Source organism: Mus musculus, chromosome 3 (genome assembly GCF_000001635.26).
Source record: "Mus musculus strain C57BL/6J chromosome 3, GRCm38.p6 C57BL/6J".
NCBI classification, from domain to species: Eukaryota; Metazoa; Chordata; class Mammalia; order Rodentia; family Muridae; genus Mus; species Mus musculus.
The window spans coordinates 32,807,176-32,830,493 of record NC_000069.6 but is presented as its reverse complement, the minus strand read 5'-3'; the positions used below and the strand labels follow the sequence as shown (position 1 = coordinate 32,830,493).

Genomic DNA, 23,318 nt, shown 5'->3' with positions numbered 1-23,318 from the left:
CCCACTAACAAGAGAAGAGCTGTCTTTCCCCTGTGTTAGGATTAAAAGCCACTGGGAGTATTTAAAATGAAAAGTGCCTCCATCCCACCACATTACCGGGTCACTCTGCCATCTCCCTGGCATAAGAGCTAGGCCTTAGTGCCACCTGTTTACCAGGCCACTGAGGAGTCAGATACTTTGTTTCTCACCTATAAAACCGAATCCCCACTCTGAGTGTACTGAGCAATGAGGATGCTGTCACCAGCAGCATCTGGGAAGCATGATGGCACAGGGCACAAAGGAGAGCTACTAGGAACCCCACAGGGCCATGGGTGATGACAGCCACAGCTGGCTGAGGACCCTGTCACTGGTACTAAAGTAAATCTAAAACCCAAACATGTAACTCACAGGCTTAAAAACAGAAACGGGGAAGGAAACCAACTCATTAGCAATAAAATCTTTTCCTGGTCGTTTCTTAAATTAACTTATTTTTATTTTAATAATATTTTATTAATTCTTCAAGACTTTCATACAGAGCATGGTGTATTTTGCCCATCTTCACTCCTGCCCTCACCTCCCTAGCCACCAAATTTAGGACTTTCTTCTTCATTCTCCACCCCATCCAGTCGCGTTAGTGTTGCCCAGTCTTGGGAGGCGGCGGGCCCGAGCATGTAATGACCCTACCAGAGATGATGCCATTAAAGAAAGAGAACTTCTCCTCTCCTGGCAGCTATCAAACACCAAAGGCTCCTCAGCCAGTGATGAGATTCTGCCCACCTCCTCCCCTCCACCTTGGGATTTGTCTGTGTTCAGCCTTCCCAGGCTCCATGCATTCTGTGAGATCAGATGAGCAACTGCCCTGTTGTGTCCAGAAAACACCATTTCACTCAAGTTGTCCACCACTCCTTCTCCATCTCCACAAAAATCCCTGAGCCTTGAAGGAAGAGCTGTGAGCCGTGGGTCTCATTTAGAGCTGAGCTCCACGGTCTCTTACGACGCTCTGCATGGTGACTGGCTGAGGGTCTCTGTGCTCACTGCTTTCTGCTGTGACACTGAAGCTTCTCTGATGAGGACTGAAAAATGCACTGGGTGTGTAGCAGCCAGACATCAGTTCTCATTCTATAGTTCATATGGTGCCCATTTAATAATAACAGTTTTAAGGTCTCCCCTGGGGCCTCACCTATCTAGCCACAGCTCTTGACCATGCTTCCACTGTCATGTATAGATTTTATCACATGGGACAGGCCTTAGGAACAGTCAGAAAGTGACTGGTGACTCCCAAAACGTGTGTCCCACTATTGCACCTACAATAACTTATTGTAACCTGCAGGGTTCAAAACCAGATCAAAGTGATGAGGACTTATCTCTTCTGCTTGTGTGCAGAGCACCTTCTAGTACAATAAAACCTACCTAGTGGGGGTGAAGCTTCTGGGTCAGTACCAACTCAACTGTTCCATTTTCTGTCACTCAAATACGTAGTATCTTAAGCAACAGGGTCCCACCAGTTCAGGAGAATAGTCAAGAGCACTCATTGGCAATAGCTTGTAATGTGTGATGTTTATGGGACACCATTGGCCAAAAGTTCAAAAAGAGTTCTACTTGAAGTATAGTCTCTCCCTATACCCTGGAGCCATTATAGGGTAAGTCTAATAAAACAGAGAGAGAGAGAGAGAGAGAGAGAGAGAGAGAGAGAGAGAGAGAGAGAGAGAGAGAAGTCTATTAGTGGGTTTCCATGTTGTATTTTCAGAATGATTAGTGTTGGCTATCCATGTCCATATCCTTCCTCCACCTGCCCTGCTAGCCCCTCCCCACTTTAATCTTTCCTGTCCCATTACTCACCTTCATCCCTTTGAACTGCTCTGTTCTATCTCCCCTCCCTTGAAACCATCCAAAAGCCTCTTACTAAATCCCTGACTTCTGTGCGTATTCCAAATGCACACATGTGGAAGTTCAAAGCTAGCATACAGAAATGAGAGAAGATGGGTACTATTTGTCTTTCTTAGCCTGGGTGACCTCACTCAGAATAACCGTCTTTAGTCCCATCCATTTAGCTACAAATCTCATAATCTCATTTTTCTTAACATCTTAGCTTAAGTTTATTCTTCTTTGTGTGTGTTCATATTTGTGTGCATTCTTTTGCATGTACGTGCATGCATTTGGAAGCCAAACATCAGCTATGTCAACTGTGGGTGTTGGTCTTCAGGCTCCATCCATCTTTTTCTTTTGAGGCAGTCTCGCATCATCCTGGAACTTGTCAAGTAGGATGGGCTGGCTAGCCAGTGTGCACCAGGAGCTACCAGTCTTCTGTTCTCCCTGCACGACACAGCCTCACCCAACTGTACTGTGGGCCTGGGATCCAAACTCAGGCACATGCCTACCGAGTGGCCTCCATAGGCCATGCCAGGCTTTTTTAAAGCATGGACTCTGAGGCTCAAATGTAAGCCTTATTCTTTACCAATTGAGCCATCTCTCAAGACCCTCATTTTACTCTTAAAAGAGATGGGTTCAGGATGAAACTGCCCACCCTGATCAGACTCTGTTAAATGTGAGAAGTGGGTTTCCAGACAAGCCCATAAAAACACATCTTGCTAGGCTGATACAACTGTGAGCTGTACTGAATGGGGTCCCTGCAAAGAGCCAGAAAATACTAAGACCTGTGATTCTCACAGTGGGCCCAGCTCCTCACAAGATCACCAAGAACACTGTGCATGTGTTTGCCAAGCCCAAGACAAGATCCCGTGAGGGTTACATCACCTTTGCTCAGAGGGACACAGGCACTCACTGCACATGCACACACACACACACACACACACACACACACACACACACGAGGAAAGCACAAACCAAAGTGGTGGTTTGAATAAGAATGGCCCCCACATCAGGAGTGGTGGTGCACACCTTTAATCCCAGCACTCAGGAGGCAGAGGCAGGCGGATTTCTGAGTTCGAGGCCAGCCTGGTCTACAAAGTGAGTTCCAGGATAGCCAGGACTACACAGAGAAACCCTGTCTCGGAAAAAAAAGGGGGGGGGGGAATGGCCCCCATGGCCTCATATATTTGAATCCTTGGGGAATGGCACTACTTGAAAGGAATAAGAGGTCTGGCCTTATTGGAGTAGGTGTCACCTTGTTGAGGTAGGTGTGTCACTGGAGTTGGACTTTGAGGTTTCAAAAGCTGTACTAGGCCAAGTATCTCTCTCTTCCTGATGCCTGTGGATCCAGATGTGTAACTCTCAACTTCTCCAATACCATGTTGGCCTTGTGTGTCACCATGCTTCCCACCATGCTAATAATGGACTAAACTGCTGAACGTGTAAGCTAGCCCCAATTAAATGCTTTCTTTTAAAAGAATTGCCATGGTCATGGTGTCTCTTCACAGCAACAGAACCCTGACTAAGACAGGTTTATGCAGAACAGCAGGAAGCCAGGTATGACAGGAACCAGAAAAACACAAGTCCTAAGCTGGGAACTCAAACCTCCCACATATGTACAGAAATGAAGCCCCTCCTGAGGTCACATGGCAACTGAAAGAAGGGGCTGGACTGAACCCAGGCTAGCCTGATCCCCAAGGCTGCCTAGTGTGTCTGCGAAGCAGATGTCATTTTGCTGGCAGGAGCTGGGTGGGCGGCTGTTGGCAAGCATAGCCGTCGCTGCCAGGGCTTGAAAAAAAAAGAGCAGCTTTTCCTTCCGGGCTGTTGCATTCAAGGCAGGGGGCAGGACAGGGACAGCCACCGGATTCCAGAGAGGTACCTGTGCCAGGCATTCTGTCAGGCTTTCCTGTAGAGAGAAGAAAGGTGTGCCCTTCTCAAAAGTGGCCACTCCTGGCTGAACTTGTTCTATTCAGCCAGTTTCCAAGACCCCATGGACTGAGCTGCATGGAAGATGCCACTGAACTACCTGAAGGGTTGTCAATCCCCTCGGTCTTTGTGCCCTCATCTGCTATGTCCAGGGTCCAAACGGAGAGAAAATTCACGTTCACTGAAGCCCACCATAAAGCCTCAGGCTGGAGACCTGCTATACAATTCAGTGAACCCCAAGTGGCCATGCACATGAGCTTCTTGTCCCCCTTGTCCCCCCTCATCCTCACATCTTGTTCTTCTGTTCTCTTTCTTCCTGGCCAATCAATGTTCTGATCCCCTCAGCAGACCAACAACCCTGTTTCTAAGAACTGCTGAGAATAGACATCTATGGCCAGGTGGCCATGCCTCCTCCAGTCACACCCAAAGCATTAGCCAGTGCGGGGAGGACACTTGGTGTTACTAAGAGAGAGTCTGCATAATTGCAGCCAATTACAAGTGTCCTTTACGGCATTTCTACTTCCTAGCTAATTATATACATGGCGAATCTACTCCAGGATGATTTTAAGTCACATGTATTCTGCCCAGAACAGCTGGGTACACCATAGCCTATTCACATGTCTAACTTCTAGAGAAAGCACTAGCCCAGGCTCCTGCCTAAGGTTCTCTGAGCTTGAGCCAGTCAGAGAAAAGGGGACAAGGATACAATGGGCACTGTTTCCTCCAAGAAACAAGTGACATGATTCAAGGAGCACAGAGGTGGTTGCCAGTCCCTCACAAGTCTAAAGTACTCAAACTAGGCACTACCACATCCCCTGACCTCTGAAGTCCCTGCTTCCTAACTTCCCAGGCTGTACAAACTCAAAGCCCACTTGTATATCCCATCTCATCTTCTTCATGGTCACCTTTGACACACTCCATTACCCAGACCCTGGCCAGGGATCCTCCTCCATCCATGTGCTGTGGGACTCCACTGGGTCATTACCTGCTTCCTCAAGCTCCATTCTCACGGCTATTGTCCTAATAAAGGGATGTCCTCCAGTACAAAAGCAACTTTCTATTTCGATCTTTAACTCTGGGTGTCCAACTACCCCCGACTCCAGGCCTAGTCTACATTTCACTTCTAGAAGAGCAGCCACCTTGTCTCCAGCCTCTCCCCTCACTGCTAAGTGGCCAGCCCATCTAACCTAGTCTTGTTCTAAGACAGGGTCTCATGTAGCCCAGGCTATCCTTGAACTTGCCTACCTAGCAAAGGCTGACCTTGAACTCTTGGTCCTCCTAGCTTCACCTCCCTCGTGCTAAGGTCACAGGCACTTGTCACTACTGCCAGCTCTCCACCAGTTCAAATCTCATCAAGGTCATCAGACTCAGAGTAAGGATCAGACTGCTACCCAGTCTCCCTGCTGACCGGCTCTTCCAGAAGAGAATTTACTATCTCAAACACATGAAAGACCTCCACACCTTCACACCCTCCTCCAACAAAGCTACACATGTGGGACCTCCCGGAGCCAAAGCCAGACACACTGCTTGTTCTCAGGCCTGAAATCTTCGAGTGTACATTTTAAGTGCCATATCAAATAGCCTGTAAGTGCTCTGGGGGAGGGGGAGCTCTAATTGCATAACACATCATAGCTTACATTGCATCGCTGTTACACCCCAGACTCTGAACAAGCCTGAAGAAGTCCCTTAAAGTCCCCAATGCTGGGTGGGCCCATAATGGACACATTAAAGTAGAATGGAGATCTGTTACTTTCCTCCTGCCCTTGGACCTCTGTCTCCTCCACGGACACACCTCCCCCACGGTCACCTACCCCACTGCAGGCTGAATGGTGGGGTCTAAATGAGAAGTGACTCAAAACAAAATGGAGGTGGGGTAAGGGTTTCATGTGGTCCCGGCTGGCCTTGAACTCACTGTGTATCAGGATATAAGCAAGAGGATGATTTTGAACTCCTGTTCCTCTTGCCTACATCTCTCTAGTGCTGGAACTGCAAGCTTGCACTTGCACCCAGTTTTGTGCATTTCTTGAAATAGACCAAAGCTGTGTACATACTGGGCAAGTACTCTACTCACTGAAGCTAAAGGTTTTGATTCCCTTCACTGGAATCACGCACTACCCTGCATCCTAGGCATTGCCGCAGGCCAGTACTGGGCATGCACAGATCTATCACATCCATGTCATTATTACAGTTCCAGTTCTTATTCAGGCACTGTGCCTACAGATAAGGGGGTCTGCGACCAATCACACAGTACTGAACATGAATGACAGCACAGTCCTGGTGGCACCGGGAGAGGCCTGGCCTCTGGTCCTCTCCCCGGGCAATGCCATGGGGTCAATTCTACAAAGCCCCAGAGGCATCTAGAATCACAGTACACAAAACACCCAAGACACTAACTATTCCCTGGCAGCTTAAGGGTCAAACTTAGGACGTGAACAATAGTATAGCAAAATTAGAGTACCACATTGGTAATTTAGTCATGCTTTTCATTCCAAAGCCTATGTTCAGGGTCTTAAGAATAAGCAATCAGAGAAAAAGAGTCAGGATTAGTAACACAGACTTATTGTAAATGGTGTAACTTTTAGTTTTCTGTTATTTCCCTTTGATTCTCTATTCTGGCCTTACATATTCCATGGTTTGGACAATCTGTATTCTACCTAGTGACCAAAAGAAAAAAGAAAAAGAAATGGCATAAAAACAGGGGGAAAAAAAGAAAGGGAGAGCCTAGCCCAGGTTGGGGAGAGGGGTCCTCACAGTTAACACCGGGCCAGCTTTGAAGCATGTCTGGGTCACCCAGGGGAGAGGTGACAGAGAAGGTATTCTGGCTGAAACAGCCAAAACACAGGCAGAGGTGAGGTATGGAACTCCTAACTCTGGAGGGCACCTGAGAGCTAACACAAGAAAGATGGGTCAGCCAGGTAAACTGAGGCGACGAGGCAGAGTCATCTGACCAGCAGCCCTGTGCAGTTCTGGGCATCGAGAATGGTTCCAGAGGAGCGTGTGCAGACTGGAGGGAGAACAAGGTCATTGGTTAAGGAGCTTCTGAAAGACCAAGGGGAGGTCAAAGGTTAGCTGTCTTCCTTAATCATTCCACGCCTTATCTTTTGAGACAAGATCTCTCCCTAAGCCTGGAGCTGGACAATTTAGCTAGACTGGCTGGCCAGCAAGCCCCAGGAATCCTCCTGTCTCCCCAGCACTGGAATGACAGGCACATGCCACCATGCCCAGCCTTCTACACAAACTCAGGTTCGCACATTGCACGGAGGCACTGCTGCCCTGACTGTGCCATCTCCCCAGCTTTTAAAACATGAAACAACTCATCTCCCATGCCATGTCTGTTTCAGAAGATCTGGCTTGGGAAGCAAAAACTCCCAAAACTCTCATTTCTAACCATTCCAGGCAATGGTGACACTTGGTGGACAAGCTCAGGGAGATTCACCAAACCCCTAACAAAGCTTTCCCACAAGTAGATGGGCTCACAGGCCTCCCCTGGTTAGCTAAGTCAGGCCTGACTACCAAGCCCTTCTCCGATAGAATCTTACAAAGACTCCTGGGGAGACAGAGAATCATCAGCATGACGTCACCATCTAAGAACCTTGGGAAATGGAGGAGAAGTTCCTTCTCCACAGAAGTCCTGCTACTGGAAGGAGATGTGAGCTGGTGAATGGCTCCTCTCAGCTGCTGTTGCTCCTGGAAGCCTAGGGGGTTGAAGAAGACTTCCAGAACAAATGCTGAGCTGGTAAGTGAGGGTGTGTCCTGGATCAACACTCGCACAGCAGGGGGAAGGGGGGGGGAGTCTGAAGATAAATACCCTCCCCCTCTTCTGCACCTCCTGTGGAAGACTGGAGGTGCATTCCACAGCTTCCCCTCCCATAGGCTTGTTACCAGCTGCAGTTGGCTTAAGCCAGGGCTTTCCTCCCTTCTTGTTGCTATCCCTTTGCCTTCCCTGAGACAGCCTGCCAACACAAGCTGCCTTTTCCAAAGCCTGCTCTTTGCAGTGATCCAAGATAAGGCCAGGGTGACCGTTAACATTCACTGTCAACTTGACAGGACCCAGAATCACCTGGGAGACAAACCTCTCCAAGGCTCCGCAGAGGGTGGGGGTCTCGGTTGGGTTCAGTGCGGTGGGGAGACACTATCCAGGGCACTGGATTTTAGACTAAAAAAGGGAGAAAAGCAACTAAACACCAGCGTTCACTTCCCAGTTTCCTGCCTGTGGATGTAAGGGGATGAGCTTCCTCCAGTTTCTGCCACCATGACTAGTCCCACCACCTCAGAGGACTGCGCCCTCAACCACAAACCACAACAGGGGCTTTAGTCATGGAGTTTGTCATAACAACAACAGCAACAAACAATGGCTAAGACAACAAGGGCTAGACAAGCAGCTCATTCTGCAGTCGGAGGAGAGCAGTGTGCCCTGAACAGAGAAGCCCCTGTGTAGTCCAAGACTTCACACCTAGTAAATGCTTCAAAAGCAAGAATTAAAGGGATAAAATAAACAGGAAGAAAGCCAGTGTGGAAGGAATGGTACCTAAGTTCAGGTGCCTGGATACACCATAGACTATAAGCGTAGGCCCTCGGGGACAGGATGGAATCAGAAGTAGATGAGAAGGATCCTTGATAAACGCTCACCAGGGGAAAGCAGTATTAGACAAGAAGATGACTGCTGCACAGTGAGAAGCACAAACTGGCCTCACTAGACTACAAAGTACACAGTACACAGCATGAAGGAGCAACTCCACCTCAGAGAGAGCCATGTTGGGTATGTGAAGGCACAAAGTAGATGTGGGACTCAACACAATCCCCACAACCTGCACCTCACGAAACTTTTAACACAGTATCTGACCTCCAGCTCCACTAGGAAGAACATTACAGACTTCATGAGATGAACCAAGACAAGGAGAATTGAACTGAACACACTGAGGCCGGAGGCTAGACCTGGGCAAAACCAAAAGGGCAGGGGAACAAACTTGCCTTTATCATCTGTTCTGTCCTAGACACTTGAGGAGAGGAAGGACCTGGGAAGTACTGAGATGAGTCTAACCCTGTCCAGCTTACTACAGCCTGCAGAGCTCGAACTTGCCTACGGCCTGGAGCCTCCACAATACAAAGGCGTGGACTGCCTTCCTCCAACCTTGCTTTGCAATAGCTACTTTCCAACACTGGATTCAAACTGCCGAGGGGACAACTGGACAGGAGGGATTATTATTTCTTACTCGTGGTCAAGTGTCACCATGGACAAGGAGGAAAGATTCCTTTTCTGTTTGCAAGTTGTCTTCTTAGCTCAACAATAAGCCATGACTCATGTGGGTCCAGCGCTCTCTCTCTCTCTCTCCCTCTCTCTCTCTCTCACACACACACACACACACACACACACACACATGTTAATCAATTAAATAATTTCATTTAAAAATAAAATAGATTGCTAAGCCTGGGCTGATGGCATAGACCTGTGATCCAGCTATTTAGGAGACTAAGGTACAAATATCTCAAGTTCAAGGTCAGTCCAGAGTTCAGAATAATTTCAAGTAAGTTGTCTTGGCAACTCAGTGAGAGCCTATTTTAAATTATAAAAAGATATAGAGGACATAAAAAGATATATGGGGATATAGCTTACTGGCAGAGTACTTGTCTAACATGTATAAGGACCTACACCAAGATCAGGTTCAATGTTAGGGTATGAGGTTAACATGTTAAATCCCAGCTCCTACTACTGTGGGGGGTCTCTGCTCAAGTGTATGGGGACATCTGACACCAGCAAGACAAAAAAATTGCATATATGTGTGTGTACATATATATGTATAATTGATTTATATATATATTTATATATTCAAGTACTTTTTCGGAATTCAAGATCCTCTTTCTACTCCTTTCTTGGTTCTGAAGTTGCATCTTATTTGCTGCTATGATTTGAGTCCATCCCTGTTGCCCACCCCACCCTGTGCTGTGCCCCAGGTGGTAGTACTGTTAAAAGGTGGGGTAACAGAACCTTTGGTGTAGTCTGCCTAGCAGAAATGGGTCACTGGGGGCTATATCTGCTTCTCATGTTGACCTGAGCCTTCTGCTTCCTTAAGTGGCCGCACACTACTAACTGTTCCACCATTCCCTCCCCTCTAACATGGACTGCACTGTACGTGCCAACTTAAATTTTGTCTCTTGGTGGCTGTTCCTGTAGGGATTTTATGTTAGCAGCTAGAAAACTACCACACTCTGCCAAATCGGCCTTTTTGTTTTGCAATACATTATAGGCACACAAGAAGGAGATATTTGTGCTTTGCGTATTGGACCATATAACTCCTCTCCCTTAGAATATCCACCCATTCTAATATCTTCTATCACCTTTAGCTATGAGCCTTTTCAAAACAATCGGAAAGGAGGATGTCTACCCTCACCCCCACCCCAATGTAACTGTTTTTGACCTTCCCCACAAAGCCCCACAACACATATGAACAAAAGTCTTTGCTCTGTTTGACACCATCCAACTGTGTTTCTCACATGTGTGAGCTGGCACTAAGTTAGGTGCTCAAAAAAAAAAAAAAAAAAAAAAAAAAAAAAAAAAACACTGGATCCTCAGTGAACTGCTGAAGTCCCCCAAGAAAAAACTTCTCATTATCAGGCACCATGCTTTAAATGATCGGTTATAAACCCTCGTCATCTTCCCGGAAATACAGATAATGAAATAGGATGATTCATAGCCTGTAAGCAGAACCAGTCTCCCCCAAGGAACATGGCAACACGCATGAACTCATCACGTACATGGACAAGAAGCCTCTAGAGCACTGACTGGCACATGGAGACCCAGAGCCTATCTGTGGAAACCGGTTTCAACAAGCGACTTGTCCTCACCCCTGCTCTCCAGTACCAGTCTACCAGCAAAGCTTGAGAAGCAACCAGTTCACCATAGAGAAAGCCATTTTATGTGTTGTCTTAGTCAGGGTTTCTATTCCTGCACAAACATCATGACCAAGAAGCAAGTTGGGGAGGAAAGGGTTTATTCGGCTTACACTTCCATACTGCTGTTCATCACCAAAGGAAGTCAGGACTGGAACTCAAGCAGGTCAGAAAGCAGGAGCTGATGCAGAGGACATGGAGGGATGTTCCTTACTGGCTTGCTTCCCCTGCTTGCTTATCTTGCTCTCTTATAGAATCCAAGACTACCAGCCCAGAGATGGTTCCACCCACGAGGGGCCTCTCCCCCTTGATCACTAATTGAGAAAATGCCTTACAGTTGAACTCATGGAGGCATTTCCTCAACTGGAGCTCCTTTTCTTATGATAACTCCAGCCTGTGTCAAGTTGACACAAAACTAGCCAGTACATGTGTCCTGAGGAGTTAAGCCACCTTCCAGTGTCTGTAGTCTGTCCACAGCTTAAGACACTAGCCATGCCCCACCCTGGGGGAGGGGGTTCATGTAGCCTACCCAACAGGGTCCACACAACCTGAAAACGGTCTTTCCAAGAGTGTTGTAGGGGATGGGATGCAATGGCGTGCTGACAGTCACCGGGAGTAATGTGTTCAAAGCGTGCCAACTGTTAAATGTAATCTTTCATTCCACTCTACCCGGGTCTTTTTTAAAGATATGAAAAATAAATAATTAACAAATTAGTTAGGTTTGATCCCCAGATCAACCGGAATAGCATAAGAGAAAAACTAAACAATCCCAGAGAAGAGGATAACGCCAGAACCACAATGAAATACCAAACAAAACAAGCTTCACTAACCATCCCAAGCCAACCAACCCCAGACAAGAAAAGGAAAAAGAAACAAAAGAAAAGAAACTTCTGAGGTTTTGCCTCTCTTTTAGGGTCGAAGCCCCTAATAACTATATATGTTGTACAACCTCTGTGAAACCTGTCTCTCCCTCCAACCCATGCACCTCACGATGCCCCAAGATCTGCTGGGTGACATATGAGATCCAAAGTGGAAGGATAAAAATAACCTGGTCCTCAAAAAGGCAGATAGCCGCCAGACAGCTGAGTCACTTTGAAGCCCATTTTGACTACTGTAGGGGGCATTTCACCCTGCCTCTGCCTCGCAAGCTTCCACAACCTCACAACCCACCGGGTTGGAAACCTCCCCCAGCCTCCCTGGTGGAAGGCCAGGATGTCTCTTAACTTCCCCTCCTCCTGCGGGGTCACGAATCAGGAGTGAACTTTTAATAATTCACATAGCGCACGTCAGCCCAGTGACTCACTTAGAAGGGAAAGATTTGAGTAAGGCTTTAGGGAGCCATAATAAGCCAGCGGCAGACCCCTTATTTCTGCTGCCCTAATGGGACCACCGGACCTGACAATAGCCAGAAAGGAATGGGATGGGAAATGGAGAGAGAGGCGAGCTCAGAGTCCATCAGCATTGTCCCGCAGTGGGAAACCCTGGGCAAAAAAAAAAAAAAAAAAAAAAAAAAAAGGCTTCTAGGAGAGGGAGAGAAAGGAGAGAGAGAGAGAGAGAGAGAGAGAGAGAGAGAGAGAGAGAGAGAGAGAGAGAGACTGAGCGTGCCGCGGGCTAGGGGACTCTCACCTACCACGTCCCCACCCTCTGTCGCCCGCGAGAACAGCTCAGAACCCTGGACTAACTCTTGCTTGCCTTTCTCGATACTGGGGCTTTGGGCAGAATACTGACGACTGGGGCCCTGGCATCCTAGCCACAGGCTAGCGGAGCGAAGGGCCCAGGGAACCCAGTCTTCGTCCGCAGCAGCCTGGAGGCGCTCACTTGGTGCCAGGGAGCCAAAGCTGGAGGAGAGGCAGCAGGAGGAGGAAAAAGTCCCGGGCCCGCAGCTCATCGGGTCCCCTGCCCTGTGCGCCACCCCGTTTCCCAGGCTGGCTGCGCAACTGCGCCGTGGATCTTCCTTACCGGGGAGTCGTAGGAGAAGGCGCACTCGTTCTTGTAGACGCGGTCCCCCGACCTGGGCACGCGGATCGTGGGCATATGAGGCACCAGCAGCTCGCCCAGGTCCCCTGCAGCCATCTTCCCGCCGCCGCCCGGCACGCTGAACAGGGCGCCCCGGCGCTGCATGACCGCGGAGCGCAGCGGGCCTGGGGAGGAGCGCGGCGCAGCGGGAGAACAGGACCTGGACGCGGCGGTCGCGCGGGCTGAGGATCAGTTTAGGCTCGGGAGGCTCGGCCTCTGCCCCGGCCGGCCGGCGGGCGGGAGCTGCTATTTTTAATCCAATGGCGAGTCGCCGGCCCAGCTGCAGCGTCAGGCGGGGCGCGCGCCAGCCGCAGCGCCGGGGAGGGGGATGCCGCGAGGGCGGGGACGCAGGAGTGGGAACCAGGGAGGCCCCGGGTCCCCACGCACGCCTCCCGACCCGCCATGGCCCCTCGGGGATGTAATCCCCAACTGCCCAGGATCAGGTCCTGGGAAGCCCGCACAAAAAAGCGGTGCACAGCGCGACCTCCCCATAGATCGGAAAGGGGTGGGTGGGACTCAGGAGTCGCCTTCTCTTAGATTCTTACTTCTCACTTTTTTTAAACATGCAAAGCTCTGTAAAAGATACTAGACTCCATCGAGGCCTGGAGAAGGAAGAGGTATGTTTCCCTATATGTTGCAAGGGTAGACTGTAGGAATTCTACCCCCTCCCCCACACAACCAGATAAGGATGTCTATTTTTCTCCATCTTTACAATGCCGTCCTATGACTCAAGGCCCTTCTCGAACATTCGGTAGCCTGATTTGAGGATTCATGTTCTGCCCTTGCTTGTGGATTCTTCAAAATAAAATAATGGGGGGGGGGGCTTAATAATATGCAAATAGAGCGTGTTCGTGACGTATACTCTCATGTCTATCATCTTCTTAAAAAAAAAAAAGTAAATAAATAAATAACCCATGGAATGAGGAGGTGGAAACAGGTACAGGAGCTCAAAATTAGCCTTGGCTTAGCTACATGAGATGCTGTCTTTAAAATAAATAAGTAAATACCCACCCATCCTACATCGGCTATTCCACTGAGGTTCCCTAACTATGTGTATCCTACTACCAGGGCATAGCTCTTCGTGACAGCGAGAAGGTGCAGATCCAAAGCATTCTGTAAGTCTCTCCAGATAAGACTATCCTGAAAGTCGCTGGTGATGTCACTAAATGTCTCTGCCTCACATTGCTTCAGAGCAAAGAATTACACACATTACACTTGGCTTCCTCCCTATCTAGTAGGATCTCTGCCTGTTCACAAACTGGCTACAGAAAGAAAGTTGATTTAAAATGTTGAAAGCTTAATATCCAATCTCGAATTAAACAAAAAGTCAAATCGGTGAGATTTGTTTCTCATCTGGCAGCTGATAAAAGATCTATCAAATTAGTCCAGGCTTGAGAAACACCCTCAAACACATTGTTGGTGGGAACAAAAACTGCACATCTCTGAAAGGGTGTTTACTTTTATTTTTGTCACTTTGAATCCCAAGTTGATGTTGACTCCTGGTGATCCCCCTGCCCCAGTCCAACCCATCACCCCCATTTGGTTCCCCACTGCTGGATTTCAGGCCTGTGCATTCTGGAAGGAAATTTAGTAACACTGATCTTAATTTTATATGTATATATTGTTTTCCAAGGGGTATCCTGGGTGATACTTACACCACATTTAAATTCCATCTTGGTAGGCTACTTGTTGGAGCATGGTATATAACAGGACACTGGGAGCTAAGAAAAGATCCCTCACTGGGAAGCAGTTACTGTAGAGCACCTCTAAAAGCAATGAGGTCACTCTGCACTGTCATCAGCCACATTACTAGATGGAAACAGAAAGTAATTCTGTGCGTGAAAGCCAGGAATGTGCGTGAGGTTGGCCAGCTACTGTGTCCTGGTGGGCCTTCCTTCCAGTCCTTGAGAGGGTCCTATACACACTTGTGTGCATGCCTTTTGGCCCCCATATGTCTCTTAGAAAATGTGCAAGCTATATAATTGTCAAGATTGTTGAGAGAAACAGAAAGCATGAAGTCAAGGGGACTCCTTACCATCCTTTACTTTTCTATGTGGTTCCAATAGTTTTGTTTCCCTTTGCTTGTCTGATTGAAACCGAGAGCTTGCTACTATTGGGGAAACAATAATTCAAATACTCTGCCTCTGAGCTATGTCCCCACACCTTTTAAAACTGTGTTGTCCAGACTGGCCTTGAACTTGCCACGCACCTGCCTCGGTGTTCCCAGTAGCTGAGATTATAGCCTTGAGCCCGATACCCTATTTCAATCTATTTATTGGGTACAGTGAGATTGATTGCTCAGCGGTAAAGGTGCATGCTGCTTAAGCCTAATGACCCAAGTTCAGTGCCCCGAACCCACATAAAGGTAGAAACAGAATCAACTCTGTAAAGTTGTCTTCTGACTGCTACATACACAAAGTAGCAACACACACACACATAACAAGAATTAACTAATTCCGTTATAAAAACATCTCAGGTTCAATAGTCAGTACAGAAGTTGAAGGCTATTGCTAGGTTACTGCATTGCATACCAACCCTTCTCATAGAACAACACAGACTAAAGTGATGGACTGTGAACCAGTAGTATTGCACACCTGGAATCCCAGCAGTTAGAGGTTGAAGATACCATAAATTCAAGGCCAGCATTAGCTACACAGTGAATTCCAAGCCACTCTGAGCTCCAAAGAGAATCCATCTCAAAACAAAACAAATGACCGGAAGAGATATTTGTAGAACACACCAGAGTCAAAGAGGCTTACTGAAGCAAGGACAACTAGTCTGGGGTCTGCAATGACTTCAGGTCCCACCTATGGCCTTCCAGAGAGCTAATGGGTGTGCACCAAGAGTGCAAAGATATAAACACACATACATTTACATATACATAAATATCATGTGTCGATACAGATACATGGAAAACCTATCTGCATAGCAGAATGCCAGTGACATGCCAGATGACATCTCTTATCACAACAGGGAGAAGTGGACATCAACTGAATGTAGAGAGATAATCAAACTATGTATATCTATCTACTCAAAGATGCAAATCTGAAGATAATTATTATGAATTTTGCCTCAATATTTTTATAACATCTCGGTTAACATGCAATGCTTATGCAATACCATTGAAAGTCAAATAAATAAACATGCATTTGTGATGTAACTAGAAAAACATAAAATTTAAATGGTTCTGTTTGGGAGCTGGTCATAAGATTTGTTTTCAATGTGTCTCCAACAAGGTTGCATGTGTTGCACAATATAAACATTATCAAAACAAAAATCTGAGTAAAAGAAACTTCACTGAATTAAGAAAATGTCTTTATCAAGACATTTCAAGGTTGGACACAGTGATACATGCAGATTGTCCCATCTACTTGGGAATCTGAGTGGCGAGGTTGTCTGGGTCCAGGAACTCATGACCAGCCTGTGCAACACACTGAGCATATTCAAAGGAAGGAAGGGAGGGAGGGAGGGAGGGAGGGAGGGAGGGAGGGAGGAAGGAAGGAAGGAAGGAAGGAAGGAAGGAAGGAAGGAAGGAAGGAAGGAAGGAAGGAAGGAAGGAAGGAAAGAAAGACATTAGAGGAAACTCTGGCTCAATTACTGCAAACTTTAAACTTAGTTTTTCAAATTCTAGATATGAACTCATACAGGACTCTATTTTTAGGCCAGTTTCTGCACATAGATCTTAATGTGCAGATTGAAGGAGTGATGACGAATAGACACTTAACTTCTAACAGACCCAATGTCTCCACATTTCAGACTGACTTTGGCCACATCAGGCCATTCTGCTTCTGCCACGTTTCTCTCATTTTCTTGCAGAGCCCAGATAAGCAGGCAGCACTCTAGGGCCCTCCTCTGTCCTTCAGACTCCACCTCACCACAGTACTTTTGAAGACAACACGGGACCATTCCCTAAGGAGAGATGAATGGGTTCCAGCCTTGCTTCAAAACTCTCCCACCTCATATCTATCATCTCAGTCGTTTCAAAACATACTTGTTTCATGAAGTCCTTTCTAACAGCACCAACAACCCTCAGAGATCCATTGTTATAAATTATAGCAGGCTCAGCAGTGAAGAGAGTATACTGTTCTTGTTGGGAGACCCAAGATCATTTCCCAGCATCCACCCCAGGTAAACAACTACCTGTAACTCTAGCTCCAGAGGGGTTCAGCACTTCTGACCTCTATGGGCATCGTGCACACACGCAAGTGTGTGAGCATGCATGAACATGCATATAATTTAAAATAATAAATCTCGGTGGTGGAGGATACTTGCTTAGTATATGCGGAGCTCTGTATTTGATCCTGAGCATACAACAATAAATGACTACAAAAATCACAAGCCTTGTTGCCTGCCATCAGAAACTCCATTATGCTGTGTCTTGTGCTGTTGCTCAGGTTAGCCTAGGCTGCATGTCTAAATCTGTGAGCTCTGTATTTGGACAATGTTGACTGCACAGAATGGTTTTATTTGGGACATTCATAAGTACCTGACAAGTGATTGATTCACCTTAGTGACATTGTAACAAATGCTCTCTGCAGTCAGCTTTGTTCATTTTTTAATAAAATACTTTGCTGCACAAATGTTATTTCAAGAACTGACAGAGGTTATATCAAGTGTGATACGAATATTAGTTATAATGACTAATGCCAAGAGAGGAAATCTACAGAGTAAAAAGATATCATAATAATGTCAATTAATGGAATAGCTCTTGACCTCAAAGGCTTGCCTGTAATGTGAGGGATCTCAAAGAGCCACTTATTGTGAGACCTGGGGAGAGTGGACCATAAGATCTTCAGTTCTATGAGAAACTTCCATGATAAGTGCTGTTGATTAACTGCAAAACAATTTATACCGATAAAAGAAAATTATAGTGTTTTCTTCTTGAGGCTATTCTACAAACATATATACATAGATTACCCAAGCAAGAGCTGAGGAGATAACGCAGTGGGTAAGAACCTTCAAATACAGATATTAAGACCTGAGTTCAAAGCCCCGGCTTTAGTATAGGGAAAAAAAAGAGCTAGCTATGATTGCTGTTGATTGTCCACCATAACTAGATCATTGTACTTTATTGCAATGATACAACACCCTTGGCTTCAGAACGTAGAAAAATCCAGCTGAAAGTGACCTGGAAGAGTCCTCCCCACTAGCTAGCGTTCATAGTGCTAGAAGGTGCTATACAGGCCCCTAAAGTGGAAAAGACTTCAATGATCTTGGCCATCAGTGAATAGTGAATGTCACCATGACAACCTAATAGGCAAGACATGGTCACTGGTACAAATGTGGCCTGAATATTGTGGGGGAAAGCATTCACTTTGCAATCAAACTTGAGGCCTGCTCCACAGGAGAGAGTTCATAGCTGATACTGTAAATATAGTCAAAAGCACATGCATTCCAGAAGTCATAGGCCCAACAGGGACCCTACTAATGTTGTTTTGATAAATGGACATGTTGTCAAACTACCTTCTAAATATTTGTATCAGTAGTACAGCCCTCAACCTTGCCAAAAGAAGCCTCTTTCTGCAGTAAGCAGCAGTTAATGCAAGCTTATAACTGGTCAACTTGGACAGAGTAAGTGACCACTGTGTGCTTGACCCTATCAACAACAGCAAGCAAGAGGAAACAGAAAGAAGAGAAGAGCTGGGTGGCAGAGAGGAGTGCTGTGGAGGACTGCCTTGTGGGAATGACATAGCCATTGCGCTCATGAACACACTGCAAGTGTCGTTACCTGGACAAGACATGTGTAAGACCAATCCAGCAAGATCAATCAATGTTCCAGCAGGCAACACTAAACAGACTCAGTGGGTTAGAAAAAACAAAAGCAACAACAACAACAACAACAAAATGACAGTCCATCATCAATGGAAGCCAAGGCAAGAACTGAAGCAGAGTCCATAGAAGAATGCTGTTGACTCGCTTATTCCCATGTGTTCTGCAGCTGTGTCCTCTGAGATGGAAACACTTAAGCCTTAGGGGAAGTTTCTTAAGCCAGAAGGTGAACAATTCAAAATAATTTCAGGAAGTCCCTGAAATTGATCAGATTCACTCCCTTCCAAGAGTACAGTAAGTAATGCTGAAAGTCACTCCTGTGGGTCTCCCTGCTCTCATGGATCATAGGCCTATAGGGTCTACAAGGGCAGTGGAAGCAAAGACAGCGATGGAATTGGGGGTTGGAAGGCCTGTGAGTACATACAGTGAGTAACCACATTGGGACCAGTGATCAGGAGGCAGGTCAACTTTTGGAAGAACATCCAGGCTAGGCAAATGTTATTAGCTGGGAGCTTAGGTACCTGAAGTGCCTCATTAGCATGGGGGGAAGCATTTCAGGAATTTTAGTTGCTAGATGAATAGGTTATCTGGAAGAAGGAAATTGATCCTGTAATCTAATTGAGACTATGTGACATTCCTCAGGTAGAAGCACAAGTGGAAGCTTAGAATTCCCCAGACAAGGTCAGAGAAGGAGAAGCCCAGCTAACGAAGGGAGTCTTCCATCTTGCATCGAGCCAAGAGGCTACCCAGTCATGGTGGACTTCAACCTTAATTAACAGAGTTTTTCCCACAACCCCCATACAAGTCAAACTACAAAGAAGACTTTGAGACAAGACCAGCTGCTGGGAAGAAGCAAAGAAGAACCAAGCTGCCTGGAAGAGGTTTAGAACATCTGTGTCTCCTAATGATATTCTGCTATACTCAGAGATCAGTGCCATATCCAGCCATCATCAGAGAGGCCTCCTCCTACAGAGGATGGGAACAGATGCAGAGACCCACAGACAGACATTACAGGGAGAGAAAGAATCTAAATAGGATATTGCTACCAAATTCCTCCCCTCAGAGCTCAGGAAAATCTATGTAAGAGGAAGCAAAAAATAATATAATACCCAAAGGAGATGGAGGACACCAGGAGAACAAGGCCCTCTGAATCAACTAAGCAAGGCTCATATGAGCTCACAGAGACTGAAGCAGCAAGCACAGGGCCTACATGGGTCTGTCCTAGGTCCTTTGCATGTATATATAATGCAGCTTTTACCTTGGTATCTTTATGGGACTCCTGAATGTGTGAACCAGTGGGTCTCTGATTGCTGTGCCTGCTCTTGGGCTCTTTTCATTCGGCTGGGATGCCTTGTCCAGTCTCGATGTGATGGGTTTTGCTTTATCTTATTATATTTCATTGTGTCATGTTTGGTTGTCATCTCTCAGAACCGTGTTCTTTTCTAATGAGAAACAGAAAGGGATCTGGAGGGATGAGGAGGTGGAGGGGAACTGGGATAGGAGATATTATATGAAAAAAAAATAATCTATTTTCAATAAAAGGGAAAAAAGAACATGTAAATTACTTGGAAGGGATGTTCTCCAACCTGTTAAACTGCCTAAGCCACATGTGCAGTGAGTGCCAGTGTCCCAGCTTTGTGAACTGTCATCCATTCTGGTGTGGGCTTTCATGGTGCAACTCTCTTTGACTCATTTCTGCTCCCGTAAGTGTCCCCTCACCCTTACGATTGTAAGTAATGCCAATAACCTCATTGATCACCAAGTTGGACTTGGATGGTTTTTGTACTTTGGTCTATGGTGGGCTGGCTATCTGGAATGATGTGCATGTAGCATCTCCCCAAGAAGAGTCAGGCAGCACCATGGCTTGCTCAGCCTGCTTTCTTATACAACTCATGAGTATCTGCGCAGGGGTAGCACTGCCCACATTGAGCTGCCCCCCCCCCCATGTCAACTATTAATAAAGAAAATGCTGCCATAGAGTTGCCTACAGGCCAATCTAATGGAGGCAATTCCTCAGTTGATGTTTTCTCTTCCCAGATGACTCTAGTGTGTGTCAAGTTGACAAACACTAGCCAGCACATCATCTATTTTCCGTGAATCCCAGGCAAGTATTCATTTTATACCGTGTTGTTTATCATGTCAGTTTTTCCTTAGCTGGATCTTACTTGCCCCTTTCACCGTGGATACCATGGCGAACGCAGGTTTCTGCGTTAAGTTCCAAAAAAAAAAAAAAAAAAGAAAGAAAGAAAGAAAGGAAGGAAGGAAGGAAGGAAGGAAGGAAGGAAGGAAGGAAGCCTAACTTTATGATAGACTTGTGTCAGAATGAACTAACTTTGGAGAATAGCCCTCAATATCAGAGTGAGGTAAGCCCTTACTCAGCTTTCCAGGAGACCTGGTACCTGCTCATGTGTCATGCTTTCCATAGTCCTTCAGGAGCCTGGCTCACAGTATGTTTACATTGATGGGCAAATCATCTCCCAAGGCAATCCGACAACACAGTCCTTCAAATGCCCACACCTCCAGGATGGTGAAAAAAACCACTATGAGAACAGTCATAAACACCAACCTTCAAAGCTGTGTTTCAGAGCCCAGCAAGTTTTACAAAGAAAGATCTTTATATGTGGCATGCACTGACTCCAAGAAAGCTCACCAAGACTATGCCTCATTCTTGGTGTTAAGAAACAAAGATGGAAAAGTTAACCTTCTCTTTCTAGATTACTATGATGCTTAGTCTTCATTATTAACTAGACTTCATGTCTGTTTGGGTTCTGTTTTGTCTGTTTTTTGAGACCAAGTCTCACTCTATAGCTCAGGCTGTTTTTGAATTCTTGGCAGTCATCATCCACTTTGCCTGCTAAGGGCTGTCATAGGCACAAGTCAGTGAGCCACTAGAGGAGATCATTGAGACTCACTTCTGGGAGTGTCCAGGAATTTTCAGAAATGATTGTCTGAAGGGAAAGATTTATCTGAGTATGAGCAGTACCATTCTCCAGGGATGGTCACTCCCAATCCCCACACACACACATGCTACTAGGGGAAGGCAAGTGAGCACCTTCCCTTTTCTCTTTTTTTCTAGCCACCATTATATCAACCAAATTGCCCCACCATGTCCTCATCCCCATAGTGAACTGAACTCTTTCAAACCATGAGCCAAAATAAGTCCTTCCTCTTTTAACAACTTAAGTTGTTTTTGTCTGATATTATCATCATGAGGATACAACGGTAACCAATAATCACTAAACCCTCTCCAGAAATTTCACCCCATGGTATGTGTGAGTAAGCTACTGCCTGCCTCTGTTAGGGCTAAAGCTGCTTTCCTGCTTCAAGTTGAATAGACACATCAGATATCTCATGGCCTAAAGAGAAAATATATTTACCATACAACCCTTTATGGGAAAGATTTGCTAAACCCTGGTCAGGTCTCTGAAGACTCAGAATCAAATATTTGACATGACCCATAGTAAGGGAGTAAGTTGGTCATCTTCCTTACCCTCAGGTTTAGCTTAGTGAAAAAAACCAGTAGCTGCAAACCAACTGCAAGAGATACTTTAGGGCTGGAGAGGTGGCTCAGTGGTTAAGAGAACTGTCTGCTCTTCCAGAGATCCTGAGTTCAATTCCCAGCAAACACATGGTGGCTCACAACCATCTGTAACGAAATCTGATGCCCTCTTCTGGAATGTCTGAAGACAGCTACAGTGTACTTACATATAATAAATAAATAAATCTAAAAAATAAACAAACAAACAAAGAGATACTTTCACTTGCTTCAGGAAGATCATCTTTGAAACACTGACCAGATTGAAATCTCAGTGTTCACTATTGGTCAGTCATTATCATAGCTTACCAGTCTAAAGCCAAAGCCAGACAGACCAGGAGCTTGGTAAGGACAACCATGTCCACTTCTAGGTCTTTAGTAATGATACAAATTTCAATATTAAAGTTTTCATCATAGTTGTATTATGTTGGGGAAGTGACTACCAGTTCATCTTCCTGGTCCTTTCTGCTATGGTTGTTGTGTTTCTAAGGATGAAGGATCCAGTGTGGAAACCCTGAGTGACAGACTCCAAAGGTACTTTCAAAAATGTGGATACCACCTGCAAGATAAGCTGATGGTCTTACTGGGCTCAACAAGAAATGTGCTGTCCCCCAATAAGCTGTTTCTGGCAGAGAGAATAGACACTTGAACATGCTCCAGTTTTGCTCAAAGCCAATTTCCAGAGGTCTCTAAAAGACCTGAAACCCATAACTCTTTGTGGAGTGACTGCAGAGAAAAGTGGAGTATAGAGATATTTTAATCCATCAACATGGCTGCTCTGACCATATCCAAAGACCTTCTAGGTCTATGCGATCTGACTAGAACGCAGACACACCCTTAGTACATACTGTTATGGTTTGACACTACCCCCACACCCAGAATAGCTGTAGCCATTTTGTTCAATGATTGCCAGTTATTTCATATTGTTGCTGTAACATGCCTGCCAGTCATTGACACAGAGAAGTGACTTGGTTCAAGGACATGCTGACCACCTACCCTATTTTGTTCTATATGTTCTGAATGTTCTGTATGAGGTTTGATAATCTTAAGAAATTCCACAAAGCTTTATGTAGGACCCATCAAATCAAAGGTCAATATGAACTGTTATGTCTAAAATGGATTGAGTCAGAACTGACCACCAGGCAGCCCTTCCTTCACCTGTGTATGAGATCACTGTAGTTTTTGTGGCTGACACTAAAGAATGCTACTAATAAGCCAAAAAGTTGTGACTCTAATACCCACGCTCTGTTATCTCAATGTTCTGAAATTCCTCTGTTCACCACCCTTACCTAACTCAGGACTAATCAGCATAAAGGTTAGCTGATAATTCTTTGCC

The 23,318-nt window shown here is 46.0% G+C and overlaps 1 protein-coding gene across 6 annotated transcripts in view; it reads right to left on the bottom strand.

Annotated features, from left to right (window-relative positions):
• Nucleotides 1-14,211, bottom strand: part of Usp13 (ubiquitin specific peptidase 13 (isopeptidase T-3)) — a 121,793-nt gene extending 107,582 nt beyond the window's left edge. For 4 of the 6 annotated variants that reach the window (XR_003954401.1, XR_003954400.1, XM_006535553.4 and 1 more), the window contains exon 1: nucleotides 12,622-14,211. Coding sequence is in view for 3 of the 6 variants with exons in the window: in XM_006535553.4 (XP_006535616.1) it covers nucleotides 12,622-12,783 (162 nt within the window). In the remaining 3 variants the exon portion in view is untranslated. The remainder of the gene's footprint in view (nucleotides 1-12,621) is intronic. The other 2 variants (XM_030252841.1, NM_001013024.2) reach the window with 2 other exon arrangements.
• Between the last annotated feature and the right edge of the window lie 9,107 nt (nucleotides 14,212-23,318).